This window comes from Rhinolophus ferrumequinum, chromosome 17 (genome assembly GCF_004115265.2).
Source record: "Rhinolophus ferrumequinum isolate MPI-CBG mRhiFer1 chromosome 17, mRhiFer1_v1.p, whole genome shotgun sequence".
Classification (NCBI taxonomy): domain Eukaryota; kingdom Metazoa; phylum Chordata; class Mammalia; order Chiroptera; family Rhinolophidae; genus Rhinolophus; species Rhinolophus ferrumequinum.
In genome coordinates, this window is record NC_046300.1 from 42,525,043 (window position 1) to 42,542,009 (window position 16,967).

The window sequence follows — 16,967 nt, forward strand, 5'->3', positions numbered from 1 at the left end:
AGATGGTAGTTCTATTTTTAACGTTTTGAGGAATTACCATATGTTTTCCATAACAGCTATACCATTTTACATTCCCACTGACTGCACAAGGGCTCCAATTTTTCCACATCTTTGCCAATACTTACTGTTCTCTGGTTTTTTTGATAGCAACTATCCTAATAGGTGTGAAGTGGTCGCTCACTGTGTGTTTTATTTGCATTACTTTAATGTTTAGTGATGTTGAGCATTTCATGTTTTCCTGTGGTTATTCGCAATTTGTATATCTTCTTTGGAGAAATATCAAAGACCTTTGCCCGTTTTGTAATCAGGTTGTTTGCTTGTTTATTGATGCCACTAGTTTTAAAACTGCCCTTCTCTTAGCCATGTTTTTCCATTTGATAGCTGAGGAAGCTTTAGTTCAGAGGGTGAAGTGGTCATAATAGTACTGGTCACAAGCACGGTTCTTATCAGAGATAAAGATAAGCAAGTATTTGAATATGCACTTAGCATATACTAAGGGCAGTAGAAGCGTGATAGAGACTGGGGAATATCAGGCTTACAGTTCCTAGAGGGAGACGGATAAGTAAATAGGTGATACTAATACAATGTAACAAGCACCATAACAAAGGAAGCACGCAATGCCAGTCAGTTATATTTGGGAAACTGAGTAGTTTAGGATAGCTGGAGCACTGAGTATAAGGAATGACTAGACATGAGGCTGGAAAGGGAGAGTGCTTAGAGTTCTTAGTTGCAAACAATGGAATCCACTCAAGTTTATGTAAGCAGAAAATAAATTTGGAAAAGAATATTAGGTAGTTCCTATCTCCAAGAGGGCCAGAGAGTGGGGTTTGGAACCCACGGGACCATAAACAATGCCCAAACCACCCCACAGGACCTTTAGCAAAGACCCCATTGCTACCACCCTGCTGGTATGGTCACGGGAGCTCCCTGGCTACAGTGACACAGACACCCAAACCTCCATCATGGCTACCCCCACCAAAGCTGGTTTCCTCTGTTCTCATCCTTGTTTTAAAAATGGATTCTCTGGAGAGCTTGCTTCTTCACATAGCCCACTTCTAACAGAGTCTCACATGGCTATCTGATGGACAGAGCCTGAGCTCCCCAGATGCACGTTGGAAAAATGAGTTTTTCTGGCTTCTATCTTCAGTAGGCAGGACTCATAAAGGAGCGAACTCCCCAATCACGGAAAAGGGTTCAAAAGCAGTGGGCATGTTCACACAAAAACTTGTACAAGAATGTTCATAGCAGCTTTATTTGTAACAGCCCCAAGCTGGAAAGAGTGCAGATGTCCTTTAACAGGTGAATGGTTAAACTCTGGTCCATCTGTACCGTGGAGTATTACTCAGCAATAAAAGGAATGGACTATTGATACGTAAAACAACTTGGTTGGATCTCCTGGGAATCATGCTGAGTGAAAGAAGCCAATCCCAAAAGATTGCAAACTGTGCTATTCCGTTTATATAACATTTTGAAATGACAAAATTTTAGAAACGGATAAAGTGTTGGTTGCCAGGGGTCACAGATGGAGAGAGAGGGCATAGCAGGAGGGAGGTGAGTGTGATCATAGCAATAGATAACACGTTCTACATCTTGACTGGAGGTGGATTCAGGGACCTACACACATGATAAAATGTTATAGAACTAAACACACACACACATGCACATAAATGAGTACAAATAAAACTAGGAACTCTGAATAAGAGTGGTGGATTGTATCAATGACAATGCCCTGGTTATAATATTATACTATAGTTTTACAAGATGTTAGCATTGGAGGAAAGTGGGCAGAGGGTACATGGGGTCTCTCTGTATTATTTATTATAATGACATGTGAATGTACAATTATTATAAAAAATCAAGAAAAAGAGGCAGCGGGAAGCCAGAAAACACTAGGGATTTAGGACTTTATTTTAAGAGCTGTGGGGAACTATTGAGGGATTTTAAGCAGGAGTGACACATGTCTTCGTTTAGCACCTATTTTCTGTCCAATGGTAGGATAATGTTATCCTGGTTTAAGTTACAACTGTGACATTTTAATTTAAAATAAAATTTAAAAGATCTGTCTTTTTATTTTTAAATCTGATGTGGTTTCCCAGACTTTCCAGGAAGGCGATTTTTGGCCCAATATATGAGCTCTGGTTCTTCTTGCAGCAGAAATAATAAGGATTTGTTCTTTCATTCCTACCACATGCATTTATTAAGCATGTGCTATGGGTCAGGCACCGTGCCAGGCAGTAGATTCAGCCATGAATAAGACGGCCCTGCCTTTGAGAAACTGCATTGTCAAACCCTGGGGGAAAAAACCATGGTTCCAATAAGAAAAGGATCTATTTTGGTATCATGTAACCTGAAGACTGGGGACAAAGTTCCAGAGTTGGTTCAGTGGCCTCGCAATGTCACTGATGTCCCAGGCTCCTACTATCTTTTTGCTCCACCATTCTTAGCACATCCTCAAGTTTACCCCATAGTTGCAAGGTGGACATTGCAGCTCACGACACGTCACGTAAGGAGGAAGAAGACAGAGCAGCAGGGGACCTGCACTGAATTGCTGAATTGGCAAGCTCCCCGAGTCCCCTTAGGGAACTCTCCTGGGAGCTGCACCCATCAGCTTCCGTTTGCATCTCATGGACCACTCCTAGCTGCAAGGGAGCTGGGAAATCAAGAGTCTCTTGTTGGGACTAGGAGACAATGGATAATGACTGGTAACCAGATGTCTCAAACACAAGGCTCTTGTAATCTAGGTGTGGAGGCAAGCATGTAACTAGTTAGTGACCATATATCGTGGTAACTGCCTGTGTGTGTAATGAAGCATGACATAAAGGCATCAGAGCCACACATTCAGCCTTGATGCAACCATGGAAGCCTTCAGAGAGGAACCTTTTGAAGAAATTACTCAATTCAGGAAACTGCACTGCATGTACCAAGGTGTAAAAGGGCCTGTCATGTTTAAAACAGAGTAAAGTCTAATGGTGTTGGAGCATAAGGTATTTGCAGGAGTGTTAGAAGAGGCTAGAAAAGTAGGCTGAGACCAGAACAGGAGGAGCCTTGAATGCCGTCCTACGTTTGGACTTGGTCCTATAAAGCAGTGGTTCTCAGACTTTCTCGTGTCAGGATCATCTGTGGCTCTTGTTAAAAGGCAGCTTGTGTCCCCCACCTCCTCAGAGTTTCTGATTAAGGATGTCTGATATGGGGCCTGAGAATTTGCATGTGCATTTCTAACAAGTCCCTGAGGATCAGGGGACCCCATTTAGAGAACCACAGGTATAAGGAACAGGACATAGGAGTTTTCAGGTAGGGGAATAATGTGATCAGTTTTTATTTCTTATTTTTTTAAGAAGAATCATCAATGGAATCAACCTGGGGACTGAGAGATTTCCTGCAGAGTGTAAATCCCTCAGAAACAGCAGCTGCCTCTGAGCACAGCCCTGACCCGTCTGCAGCTGCCCCCCGGAGGCAGCACACACTGCTCAGCGCAGATCGCGTAAAGAGCAAAGGGCTAAGTGTTGAGAGGATCTGGGGTCCAGCTTTGTCTCTGTGACCAACTGGTCGTATGAACTGGGACAAAAATATATTAACCAATCTGAATGTCAATTAGGACATCAGAAACAATAATTAATACCATTTATTGAATAGCTACACAATCATTTTGTTTCATACAACTATCCTAAAAGATGGGTATTATTTTTTTAATATTTTTTATTTTTCAATTACAGGTGACATTCAATATTATATTACTTTCAGGTGTACAGCATAGTGGCTAGACATTTATATAATTTATGAAGTAATCCCCCCAATAGGTCTAGTATCCACCAGGCACCATACATAGTTATTACAATATTATTAACTATATTCCCTAGGCTGTATTTTACAACCCCGTAACTATTTTGTAGCTGCCAATTTGTACTTCTTAATCTCTTCACCTTTTTCACCCAGGCCCCCACCCTCTCACCTCCATCTGGCAACCATCAGTTCTCTGTATTTATGAGTCTGTTTTTGTTTTGTTTGTTCATATATTTTGCTTTTTAGATTCCACATGTGAGATCATATGGTATTTGTCTTTCTCTGTGTGACTTATTTCACTTAGCACAAGACCCACAGGGTTCATCCATGTTGTTGCAAATGGTAAGATTTCATTCTTTTTTATGACCAAGTAACATTCCATTGTATATACTCGTATGTACCACCAATTGTCTATCGATGGACCCTTAGGTTGCTTCTATATCTTGGCTATTGCTGCAATGAACATAGGGGTGCATATACTTTTGCGAATTAGTGTTTTGGATTTCTTAGGATAAATGCCCAGAAGGGGAATTGCTGCATCATAATGTAGTTTTATTTTTAATTTTTTGAGGGACCTCCATACTGTTTTCCATAGTGGCTGCACCAATTTGCAATCCCACCAGCAGTGCACGAAGGACCCTTTTCTCCACATCCTTGCCAATACACTTCTTGTTTGAAAAAACATAGAACATTTCACAAATTTGTGTGTCATCCTTGCACAGGGGCCATGCTAATCTTCTCTGTATCATTCCAATTTTAGTATATGTACTGCTGAAGTGAGCACAAAGAAGGGTATTATTGTTCCCGTTTACAGAACAATAATTGTTAAGTCACAGAGAGATCAAATAACTTGCTCAAGATACCAAGATTATTCAACGGTGAGGTTAGGATTCAAAACCAGGATTGTTTTTAACTATAAAGCTTACACCCCTAACTACTTTGTCATGATTTCTGAAATTGGAGTTTACAAATGTATTTTTAGGAATTTATGAGTTTTCTCTGAGAATTTTCAAAATTTAGTATTATTGATGTTAATCTTTTAAAAAAATCATTGAGGGAGGCCGGATGGCTCAGTTGGTTGGAGCGCAAGCTCTGAACAACAGGGATGCTGGTTCGATTCCCACATGGGCCAGTGAGCTGCGCCCCCCACAACTAGAATGAAGGACAACGACTTGGAACTGATGGGCCCTGGAGAAACACACTGTTCCCCAATATTCCCCAATTAAAAAAAAAATCATTGAAACAAATATTTGGTATTCTGGATGACCCTTCTAGCTTCTTTCAGGCCTTGTATTTGCATTTGTACATATTTACAATGACATTGGAGCTAAGTAGAAAAATTTTAATTGTCCCAGCCCAATGACAAAAGAACATCAGTAGTTTTCATTTGTGAATGATGTGCCCATGCAAAGTAAAGAGAAAATGACTTCAAGACAAGCTGTATGAATGGAATGTCCACTATGGTTTGAATGGAAAAAAGAGGTAGAAAAGTTCTGTCATTAAGTGGCCCATTGTAGTTAAAAAACAAACATATGAACCCATATTAGTCAGTCAGTTCCATCTTCACATTACTAATAGCTATGTAGTTTCACGAAACAACACATCATCTGCCATAGTAAGTTAATGCTGTTAATTTCAACATTACTGATTTTGTGGCATTGCTTGCAAATGTGTTTGTGTTTTATAGTTGCTTAAAAGCTACAAGCCTCTAAGGAGTTTATACTTAGTTTTATGGTATACTTATTTGAGTCACATGAGAACAAAAATAATCTAAGTCAACTCTGGGAGTCTAGGGGAATTGTTGTTCATGAATGGGAGTCTGCAAATTTCTTAAGACTAACATAAGGCTCTGAGTTATGGTCAGCAGACGTGTTCCCTGGTTAATATAAGCAGAAATGGAGTTTATTGGATGGGTATTGGGTAGCTGAAGAACAGAGGGGAAGGGTAGAGAACCCGACTTAGGAAGTGGTCAGGAGGTAGAGAGGGTGGCCAAGGGCTGCCTCCAGAGCTGCCTGGGGGGGTAGAAGCTCTGACTCTCACAGCACTGGATTCAGCACTTGATCCAAGTACTGCCATTCCAGGATTCTTGCTGCTGCCACCACCAAGCTTTCAAATCATTCTCTGAAGAAGATTGAGGATAGGAACATCCAGTGGCTGAGCCTCGGTCGTTTGCCTACCTCCTGGCTGCTCGGGAGGGGCCACGTGGCTTCTCTTGGCTCCTGTAGATTTAGTCAATGGAGAATTTCCCCCAAATAGGAAGGACCTCTAGATGCTGGGGAGCCAAACCCCAGACAATGTCCACTATACACATTCCCCTATAAAACAGAGAAAACGGGACCAATTCCAGAGATGTCAGCATTGAATAAGACAACTTCATGAGCATCAACCGTAAAGCCCTGTTGACATGTTTATGGTTATTGACGAGCAGCGTTTAATGAGGTCCCACTGTGATCAAGATCAGGGATAAAAGCCCCAGCTTCCGCTGCTATTATTTTTGTTTCATGGTCCTCACTACAGTGGGCACATCAGGAGAAAACCATGCAAGGTAATTTAATAGAGAAACCGTGTCTTCTTGAAAAAAAAAATATTTTTTTCATTTAAACCAGATTCTTCTGATGTTTATGAAAACAAGCTAATAAAAGGCCTCTGGCTCCGTTTTTGGAGTTGAAATTCAGAAAACAGTTTTTATCATAGCAGTATTTTTATGTTCCCATCCTTCTGGGCTAATCACACAACTGGTTTTGCTCCAAGCATGAAAGATAGGAAGCGTTTGTCCAGGTCTCTGATGGCGCTTGCTAAAAATGCTTCCTTGTAGTGCTTCACATGTGGCTGTAATTAACTGTGAAGAAAACCTGCTGCAGGAGGAAAAATTGTGCATTCTGTGCTCCATATTATGACACTGTTACCCTTTCTTATTTTGGTTGCAGGTCCTCCACTTCGAAGATGTTTCACTTTGGGAACTGCATGGGAAGTTCTTGATTGTCCATTGCTTTCTCTGCAAAGATTTCTGCACCGAGAAATAGGTTTGTTTTTCTTCCTCCTTCTCCAGTTACATGAAGGAGCTGGGGGAAAAAAACCTGTTTGGGATACTGCATGATCTGCCCACCTCCCACCTCTCTGACCATCCCCTACCACTCTTCCCTGTTCCCACTCCACTCCAGCCACACTGGTCTCCTGGCTGGTTTTGGAACGTGCCAGGTTCTCTTCTGCCTGTGAGCCTTTGTACTTGCCAGGCACAGTCTTCCCCCATATAGACAGTCTTCCCCCATATTCCCCACTTCCTTCCAGTTTATGCTCTAATAGTCCTTCTTAAAGACTCTTTCTGCTTCTAGTAATGCCAGCCCCCAACTTCATTCACCCTGCCCTGTTGTTCTCCAGAGAACCTGACACACTATATGTACTTCTTTGTTTGTTTATTATCTATCTTCTCCTACTAGAATGCAATCTTCATGAGGCAGAGACTATGTCTTCTTCCCTGCTAATCATACTTACCCAGCACATAGTAGACACTCAATAAACTAGGTGTTGAACGAGTGAATGCATGTAATAGTAATAGCTATCATTTCATGAATAATAGAATTACAAACATTATCTCTAATAAAGAGTGAAGTTATGCTTGATGCAATTAATGCACTGAAGTTCAAGGGCAATGAGGGGCTCACTGTATAAGGAGGTGTTAGGATCAGAATCCACTGGGTAAAGGGAAAATAAATGCAACACTTAAGTCTTCAGTCCTGACCCCTCCTCTGTAGTCCTAGCTCATATACCCAACTGCCTTTTCAATATTTCTTTTTGGATGTCTCATAGGCAACTTGTACTATATATATATATATATCCAAAAATGGAATTCTTGACTACCCCTGCTCCCAGTATAAATCTACTCCTCCCCCAACTTCCCATTTCAGTTAATGACAACCGTCTGCTTTTGCTCAGGCCAAAAGCCAAGGAGTCATCCTAAGTGTCTCACTTTCCTTCAGCCCCTACGTGTAATCCACCAGAAAGTTTGCCAATTCTGTCAGCTGACCTCAAAGATCTGTCTCCCTTCCCATAGTGTAGAACGGTTGATGGGAAGTGGCTGCCCACTCAGGGGCTACATTTCCTAGCTCCCCATCGCCCAGGTGAAGCCATGTGACTAGTTCTCATCAACGGGACATAAGTGGACGTGCCACACTCAGGACCAAGTGCCTAAGAAGCATGTATGCCTTCTCCATGCTCTCCTCCATCTATTTGCTAGAAAAAGAGGATCCTGCAAAGGATTCTGGGACCCCAGGGGTTGGCAGAGTCACAAAATGAAGGATTCTGGGTCCCTGAGTTACCACTTGAAGGAGAGCCACTTGCTCTTCTAATATACCTCTTTGGACTTTATGTGAAAACCACCAAGTTTTGGGGGTCATCTGTTATAGTATTTGGCATTACCTTAACAAGTACATCTATCTCCAAAATATATTTCAAATTGTCCACTTGTTTTCATTAATCTCTTATTCTATTTTGAACCACTGTCCTCTCTTATCTGAAAGATTATAGAAGTCTCTTAATTTATCTCTTCGCTTTGATTTCCCTGCCTACTATTGACGGAATGTCTGTGTCCTCCCTCCACAAATTCATATGTTGAAACCTAATCCCCAGTGTGATTGTATTTGGAGGTGGAGTCTTTGGGAAGTGGTTAGGTCATGAGAGTAGAACCCTTATTAATGGATTAGTGCTCTTATAAGAGGCCCCAGAGAGGTACCGTACCACTTCTACCATGTGAGAATCTAAGAAGCAGAAAGCCAGTCTTCACCAGACACCAAGTATGCTGAGTGCCTTGATCTTGGACTTCCTAGCCTGTCGAACCATGAGAAACAAATGTTTAAACCACGCCGTCTATGGTAGTTTTATTATAGCAACCCCTAAAGGACTCAGATACCTTCCATAGTCTATTCTCTACATGATCATCAGAAAAATCTCTTAGGAATGTAAATCATGTCACTCCTTTCCCTAAATTCCCTCAAATGGCTTTGTGTTACATGTAGAACAAAGTCTGAATTCCTTACTATAGCCTGTCTACTTCCCCATCTTTATCTCAAACCTCTTTCCCCCTCACATACTACAGTCCAGCCAGCCTGACTTTCACTCAGTTCTTCAAACATGGCAGATGTGCTCCTGTCTCTGTCATAGGGCTTCTTCACAGCCTGTTTGATCTGGTGCTGTTGGCCTTGACATTCACAATGAGCACAGTGTATTGTTGTCTTCCGTCTTCTTCATGGCTGACTCGGAAGTTAGGGGGATGTGATGATGGTGTAGTGGTCAAGCTTGTTTCTTCTGGGGGCGCTCTTCCGAGGATACTTGGGCTGCCTTCGGAGCCTCAGTCTCTTAGGCCTTTGATAGGTGGGTGACGTGCGGATCTTCTGTTTTGTGTGTGGCTGTGGATGCCTTTCTTTGTCTTCAAAGCCTTTGCTTTGGCTTCGGCTCTGGCAGGGGCAGGGGCATTCTTCTTTGCTTTCGGTGCCATCTTTGTGAAAAACCACACACCCCCTTTTTTAAATATACAAGCGAATATGAATTCATCAGTCTAAGCAAGTTTGACTTGGATTTTAAAGCTGTCTTAAGTAATCAGCTGTAAACTCAATAGGATGAATGATGAAGTGGAAAAAACAGTGATTAATGTTAATATTTTTTTAAAGTACTTAAGAAATTTTAAAACCCTGAAATTTAAAAAAATTCAGTTAGGGCTTTTTCTTTTTTTTTTCTTTCAGTTTTATTGAGCTATAATTGACATGCAGCACTGTGTAAACTTAAGGTATACAGCACAATGATTGGACTTACATATATTGTGAAATGATTACCACAATAAATTTCATTAACATCCATCATCTCATATAGATACAAAAAGAAAAAGAAAAAAATTTTTTTTCCTTGTGATGAGAACTCTTAGGATTTCGTCTCATAACAACTTACAACTATACTACAACAGTGTTAACTATAATCATTACGTGATATATTACATCTCTAGTACTCATTTATTTTATAACTGGAAGTTTGTACCTTTTGGCCATCTTCACCCAATTCCCCGTCCTCTCACCATTCCCTTCTCTGGTAACCACAAATCTGATCTCTTTTTCTAAGACTTTGGCTTCTTTTTTCTTTTTTAGATTCTGCATATAAGTGAGATCATACAATATTTGTCTTTCTGTGTCTACATATACCTTATAAACACATTTCTAAGTAGGAATCATCCCCATTGTATAGGTGAGAAAATTGAAGTTTGATCAGTGTCCAAGGTTGTACCCAGTGTAATAAAGCCAGAAAATGGTGGAACCAAGGTTTGAACTCTGGTCTGTCTGATGCTGAAGTCTTAGCAATTCTCATCTGCCACGGGCTTCTCCATCCTTTGACAATGTCCAAAATGATGTTGGAACCCCAGTAAATTCCAATTCCACATGCCAGTCCATAGGGGATAGGAAACCAGGAGGAGATGTTTCCCTTCAGAATTGAAGTGTAGCTCTATGAGAGTAGATTCAGTGATTTATTTAGAGATTGTCAAAGGGGTCGTTCCTGGGTAAACTTAGTGGTATTTTTAAGATTGTTGAATGAGTAGTTAGGCCAGCAGATTTAAATCTTGGTTTTAAATTACTCAAGTAGTTGCACTAGGCCAAATGTACTACCCCCTCTGAGTCTCCACTTTCTCATCTGTAGAATGGAGTCATTCGTCTTCCTCACAGGATAACACTGCTTTAAATGAGAACGCTCAGCACAGTGTTTGCCTGTAGTTGGCATCCAGTAATGTTGATCTCCTTCCTTCCTTGTTTACTTTCTTCCTGCCTATATATAGCACATGCTCCTAAGAGCTGAATGCAAAAGAAGAAATTGGAGCCAAGAGAGGCATGGCAACTTCGGTTTGAAGAATTTCTCTCTGAGGTAGTGGTGTCCTTTGAGTTGAGTCCACATTCAGAAGCGAAACACACACTCATTTTGCTAAGTTCTCCAACTCAAGCCATTCAGTCTGAGAGGTAGCAAGTTAACTGTGGCTGAACACTAGCTAGCCTTGAATCCAGCATCTGCAACATTTTTTTCTGTGGAAAATTGCTCTTATTATCTCCAGCCCTCAGCACACTAAAATTTGTCTCTAAGAAAAACAGCAAAAATATATTGCCAAGCTGAATTGTTCTTATAGTATTTGAAGGAAAATTCCTTGTGGGAGGACAAATCCAATCTTTGGATCAGTGTTAGATATCACTCAGAGATCCGAGGTCTGAGTCATTGTTCTGGCCATAAATCTGGTCTTGCTTAAGGGGACTCATTCAGAACCATGCTGTGAAAAGAGCTGAAGTTCAGAAAAATGCTCACCACTGACTTTTTGACAGGTTTCTAATGGTACCTCTTCGAACCTTGGAACATCGCCCTCAAGCACAGTTCATCGAATTCCACAAGCAGCTGGAGGCTTAGGTTACTACCACTCACAATGGCCCTGTCACTGGACTCTATCCAGTTGGGTGAAGGGGAAAATCCATGTGGGGTCACAGTGGAGGTGAGGCTCATTTCTGGGCTCTGAGATGGTTGCAAGGAAAGGAAGGGAATTGACTGAGTGCCTTGCACTGTTAGATGCTTTCGTACACATCTGCCTAGAAATTTTGCTAATGTTTTAACCATTCATAGTTCTATTATTTACCACGTTCTGATCCGGTGACCATATCTCTGAAATCTGAGCAGCAGAGGACTTGGCAAGCCAGTTCTGGATTTGAATTCTGACCACCCGCACAAGAACGATAGTTCAATAAGGGCAGTGTTTGTTCACTGCTATATCCCCAGTGCCTACGAGTAGAAAAGGGCCTTGCACAGAGTAGGGCCTCAATACTTATTTATTAAGTTGAATTACTAACGGAGCTTCTTACTTAGCCTCTTTAAATCTTCTATTTCCTCAATGGTAGAAGTAGGAAGAATAAAACCTACATCACAGGATTTTTAAATTATACCTTTTAGTTTGAGAGACTTGTAGATTCACGTGCAATGTTAAGAAGTCATACAGAGAGATCCCTTGTATCCTTTTCCCCAGTGGTAACATCTTGCAAAACTAAGTACAATAGCACAACCAGGATATTGACATTTATCAATTCATTAATCTTATAGGATTTCCCTTCTATGATTTTTATGTGGATTAAATGCAATTATATAGGCATAATGCTTAGCACAATACATGTATATTGTCAACATGTAGTAATGGTAGCTAATGTCCTTTCAGGAAGCAACATGGTATAGACTATGCTTTTCAAAGTGTAATGTGAGTATGAATCATCTGGGGAGTTTGCTGAAATGCAGATTCTGATGTGGTAGGTCTGGGGGGGGGGGGGCGAGAATCTGTATTACTAGCAAGCTCCCAGGGGATAGCTGATGTGAAGTGACAGGCTAAGCATATGGCTCCAGAATCAGACTGCCAGGGTTTAATTCTCATTGCACCCTTATTGCCTTTAAAACTTTGGACAAGTTATTTAATGTCTCTATGCTTCAGTTTCTTCATTTGCTTAATGGGAAATTAACAGCCCCTACCTCATAGGGCTCTTGTAATGCTTAAATTAAATTATTGTCTTAAAGCACTTAGAACAGTGCTGGGACCATAGTAAGTATTAAATGTTAAGTATCATTTTTATTTTAGAGCGTTTCTTTTTTTCTTTCTTATTTTTTAATTTTTCAATTGTAGTTGACATTTATAGTATTTTATATTAGTTTCAGGTGTACAGAGTAGTGGTTAGACATTTATATAATTCATGAAGTGATTCCCCCCCTATAAGTCTAGTACCCATCTGGATTTTAGATCATTTCTTTTTCTGTATTCTCTCATTGAAATAAGACCATTTGAGTTTTTCCACTGGTTATGTTGGGCCCCAGAAAAGTAGAAATTCACCTATTCTCACTCTATGAGAAAAGATAGAAGTTATTGCTAGAAGGGAGTTTTAGAGCTATTCTAGATTTAAAAAAAAAAGAGGCAAATAACCGGTTTATCAGTTCCTATTCGTTTCCCATAGCAGACATTACTAATCGATCTTGACACTTTTTTTTTTTAACTGAACCTCACCTATGGCTTCAGAGTCCTTCCCCTCCCCGCTTCTTCTGCCTCCCCCCAACTCTGGTTCAAGCCATTGTTTCTCAGTCTAGTTGTGTAAGACACAGCTCCCTGGCCCATGCTGGTATTATGAGCCTTGCGCTCCACCTGGCTGAGGCAGTCGGGCGCCAGTCAGTTGTCGGTTTGCTGCTCACAGCAGCTCATGGCAGTCTCCCCGGCTGCTGGCCGCTCCTGCTGGCTGCCGGCTGCTCATGGCAGCACACCGTAGCCCATGGCAGCACACAGCAGCAGCCCACGCAGACCTTTGACTACTCCCACCAGCCCAGCTCCAGGGAGAGCCGTTGTTCAGGACCTTAGCTGTAGAGGGCGCAGCTCACTGGCCCATGTGGGAATCCAACCAGCGACCTCCGCATTAGGAGCACGGTGCTCCAACCACCCGAGCCATCAGGCCAGCCCCAGAGTCCTTCTGAAGACAGGCTCCAGGCAGAGTTGGTGCTCAAGATGAAACCTGTTTGCTAAACCTGATCTGGTCTAAGCTCGTCACAGATATGGAGACTTAGACCCAGAAGTGTAAAATGACTTCCCTGGGTTCATGCTGTCTCCTGGAGACTGAGTCTGAACTACAACTTCTGCCTTCTTTGTGGAACAAGTTGGAGGGAAGAGAAGAAAGGAAGACCAGGAGATTCGTGTGAGCACATCATAAGCAAAGGGGGACATGGAGTAGAAAAAGACATTCTTCATTGACAGGTTAGTGCATTGAGAACAGTAAGAGTCTATGCACACTACCAGCATTTCAGATTGGCAGCCATTGGTGTTTCCCTTATTCACCCCTTGGAAGTAGGACATGGAAAGACAAATTGAAAAATAAACTACTTATTGGAAATTTGGTGTGGCATTTTTTTTTTTTAACAATACTAATTGGAGATCCTTAAAAAAATCTTAAGGAGCAATTGGAAAAGCAAACATCTTATTCTTACCTAATTGAGTTCCTTAGAGCCTTTCAATGTGTTGCACTGGTCACATCAGTCTTAGTTCCGTCCCACTGCCCCTCTCCCCTGCTAGCAGCTATGTTATATGCCCTGTAATTCTACCTCTCCCCATTTCTTTCCATTTCTCATCACTGGACCATGCCTGACTTCACGGAGCGTCATGGACACACGACTTCAAGGTAGATCAGATTGCAGCCATTTCTATGGATTAGTCAAAAGAGAAGAATCAGATTCTCTCTTCCAGCAATTTGAATTGTGAAGGCATGAAAGGAGTCAGTTACCAGTGGGAGCAAAAGCCAAAAGGGGTAGTAGGGAGTAATAAGCGAGCCAAAGTGAGGAAGAAGCTCCTTGGAGGAGAGATGAGAAAGAATTAAATGGGGAGGACGCACAGAGAAACAGAAGGAGACTGGCCAATGACTGTGTGGCCCATGCAGGAGGCAGAATCATGGTCCATAGAGTATCCTCTTGTCCTTTCTTTTCCTTTTACCTTTTTAATGTTTTGATATGAAAATTTTGAAACAATGTGCAAGTGTAGACAGAACAGTGTAACAATCCTCCTTGCTCCCGTCACTTGGCTTCAACCATGATCAACTCAGGGCCGACTTTGTTTCTCCTTCTGGATTACTTTTATTTTTTATTTTATTTTATTTTATTTTTTAAAAGATTTTATTGGGGAAGGGGAACAGGACTTTATTGGGGAACAGTGTGTACTTCCAGGACTTTTTTCCAAGTCAAGTTGTTGTCCTTTCAATCTTAGTTGTGGAGGGCGCAGCTCAGCTCCAGGTCCAGTTGCCGTTGCTAGTTGCAGGGGGCGGAGCCCACCATCCCTTGCAGGACTCGAGGAATTGAACCTGCAACCTTGTGTTTGAGAGCCCACTGGCCCATGCGGGAATTGAACTGGCAGCCTTCGGAGTTAGGAGCATGGAGCTCTAACCGCCTGAGCCACCGGGCCGGCATACTTTTATTTTTTTAAAAAAATAAACCTTTGGTGTGGCCGGATGGCTCAGTTGGTTAGAGTGTGAGCTCTGAGCAACAGGGTTGCCGGTTCGATTCCCACATGAGCCACTGAGCTGTGCCCTCCGCAACTAGAGTGAAACCAACGACTGTACTTGGAGCTGAGCTGCACCCTCCACAACTAAGATTGAAAGGACAACAACTTGACTTGCAGTTGATGGGTCCTGGGAAAAACACACTGTTCCCCAATAAAGTCCTGGAAATTCACACTGTTCCCCAATAAAGTCCTGTTCCCCTTCCCTAATTAAAAAAACAAAACAAAAACAAAAAACCTTTTGGTACATCTACAAAATCTTGGTTTGAAATGCATACTTATCACTGGTCCATGCAGAGCTTGCCTTTACATCTTTAATTAACTACTTAAGAAATTTTTTCTTGTTTTTGCTTTTAGAAATTTGCCCATTTTCTCCTTTAGCTTCTTATATTTTTTTACTGTGGTAAAATATAATAGCAAAATTTACTATTTTAACCATTTTTAAATGTGTAGTTCAGTGGCACTCACATTGTTGTGCAAATATCACTTAAGTAGGTATTTTTAATAGTGAATCCTGAAACCCATCACTCAAAAACTAAGACCTTGACAATAACCTACATCTAACCAAATGGTTCTGTCCCATCCATCCCATGTAGTCCCCTTATCTAGGTACCCCTTATTCTGAATCCTTGCATCATCATTCCCTTCCTGTTTATATAGCTTTATTGCAGGTATATGTACTCCTACAATCATTTTTCAGTTTATTTTTAACATTACCGATAGGACATTATGCCGTATGTAACCTTTTGGAACTTACTTTTTTCACTTACTATTGTCAAGATTCATTCCTATTGTTGCAGGTCACCCCTGTACGTCGTTTGTTTAGGCTGCTAATATTCCATTGTGTGAATATTCTATGTATCAGACGCATTCCTGTTCCAGTCCACATCTTGACAGCACACCCCCTTTTTCTTATGTTAATTTGAGTCTCTCTCTTCTGCACAACTAAAACAGCCAGACTAAAACAATCATGCTTACATGTTGCCAGAGCGAAGTCACACTAATGCTGAGGTAAGGGAAGCAGTGAGATGAATCCTTGGAAAGGTCGAAGACTGGTGACATCCATGAGAAAAGGGCTTCTGTCCCCAAGATTTATCTGTAGAGTAAGGTTCACGCTAAGCTGTGATGGAAATTAAAGAGGAAGCTTTAGGACCTCCACACTGACCCCAAAATGTAAATCATTTAGCAGCATACAGATGGCAGAGTTGTCATAAAGATCAAATGAGATAATGATATGTGGGAACCCTTTGTAACCCTAGAGCCTCTTTATAAAAGTGCAGTAGTATTGTTGTTGCTATCATTATTCATTTGCATTACTTGGGCAAATCATGTTCCTATTCCTCCATGATTAAGGTGAGTGCCTACTTATAAATTGGCCCAGAAGGACTGGATTTAACGCAGGAAGAGAGAAGGCAGGAGATGTGAATATTCATTGAACATTCAGCCCAGTCACTTAGTCCCTGCAACGGCTCTTCAAGGTAAGAATTATTATCTCTGCTTTACAAATGAGAAAACTGGGCTTGATAACATGCCCAAAGTCCTATAACGAATTGGAGGTGGAGTTTGGATTCCAATCCAGGTCTGTCTGAATCCAAAACCCTTTTTCTACCTTGCCCCACTTCCTGAAATCTGCCCAAGCAGTCTTCACTCTTTCCTCGTTCCCTGTACTAATATGGCCAGGTGAAAACCTCCTGTTTATGCTCTTTCCCAGTATTTTTACCCAAGTCTGAGACTATTGATGAACCAACATGGAGTCTAAGTAACAATATCTTTCTATTATAGAAACGTACACTTTAATAAAAAAATCTTCGAGAAGACGGGGAGCCTTCCCAACTTTAATCTGTGAATTTTAATCTAGGAACCAAGAAACCAGGGGCAGGTATGCTTGGGTTGACTTGTCACCTGGGTTGCCCCATCTACAGTGGCCCTGTGTGGATTAGAGGAGAGTGAATTTCACAAGGGGCTACCAGACAGACCCAGGCTCTGGTTCAGACCACGCCTCTACCTGTTTTAGGTAAACCATCTAATCTGGCTGTAAAATGGAGCTATGCATACCTGTCCTGCTACCCAAGAGGGGCTAAGATCAAATGAGTTAATACGCTGTGACTTGATA

At 41.5% G+C, this 16,967-nt stretch overlaps 1 protein-coding gene and 1 non-coding gene across 3 annotated transcripts in view; one reads left to right on the forward strand and one right to left on the reverse strand.

Annotated features, from left to right (window-relative positions):
- Positions 1–13,655, forward strand: part of TAMM41 (TAM41 mitochondrial translocator assembly and maintenance homolog) — an 87,666-nt gene extending 74,011 nt beyond the window's left edge. The window contains exons 8-9 of one of the 2 annotated variants that reach the window (XM_033132812.1): positions 6,708–6,803; positions 11,124–13,655. In XM_033132812.1, the coding sequence (XP_032988703.1) occupies positions 6,708–6,803; positions 11,124–11,131 (104 nt within the window). In that variant the 3' untranslated portion in view covers positions 11,132–13,655. Of the gene's footprint in view, positions 1–6,707; positions 9,354–11,123 lie in introns of those variants that run through there. The other variant, XM_033132819.1, reaches the window with a different exon arrangement.
- On the reverse strand, positions 4,458–4,564 carry LOC117037342 (U6 spliceosomal RNA). Its single transcript, XR_004425492.1, has one exon. It is a non-coding gene; the product is annotated as a U6 spliceosomal RNA (small nuclear RNA).
- Positions 13,656–16,967: the final 3,312 nt, after the last annotated feature.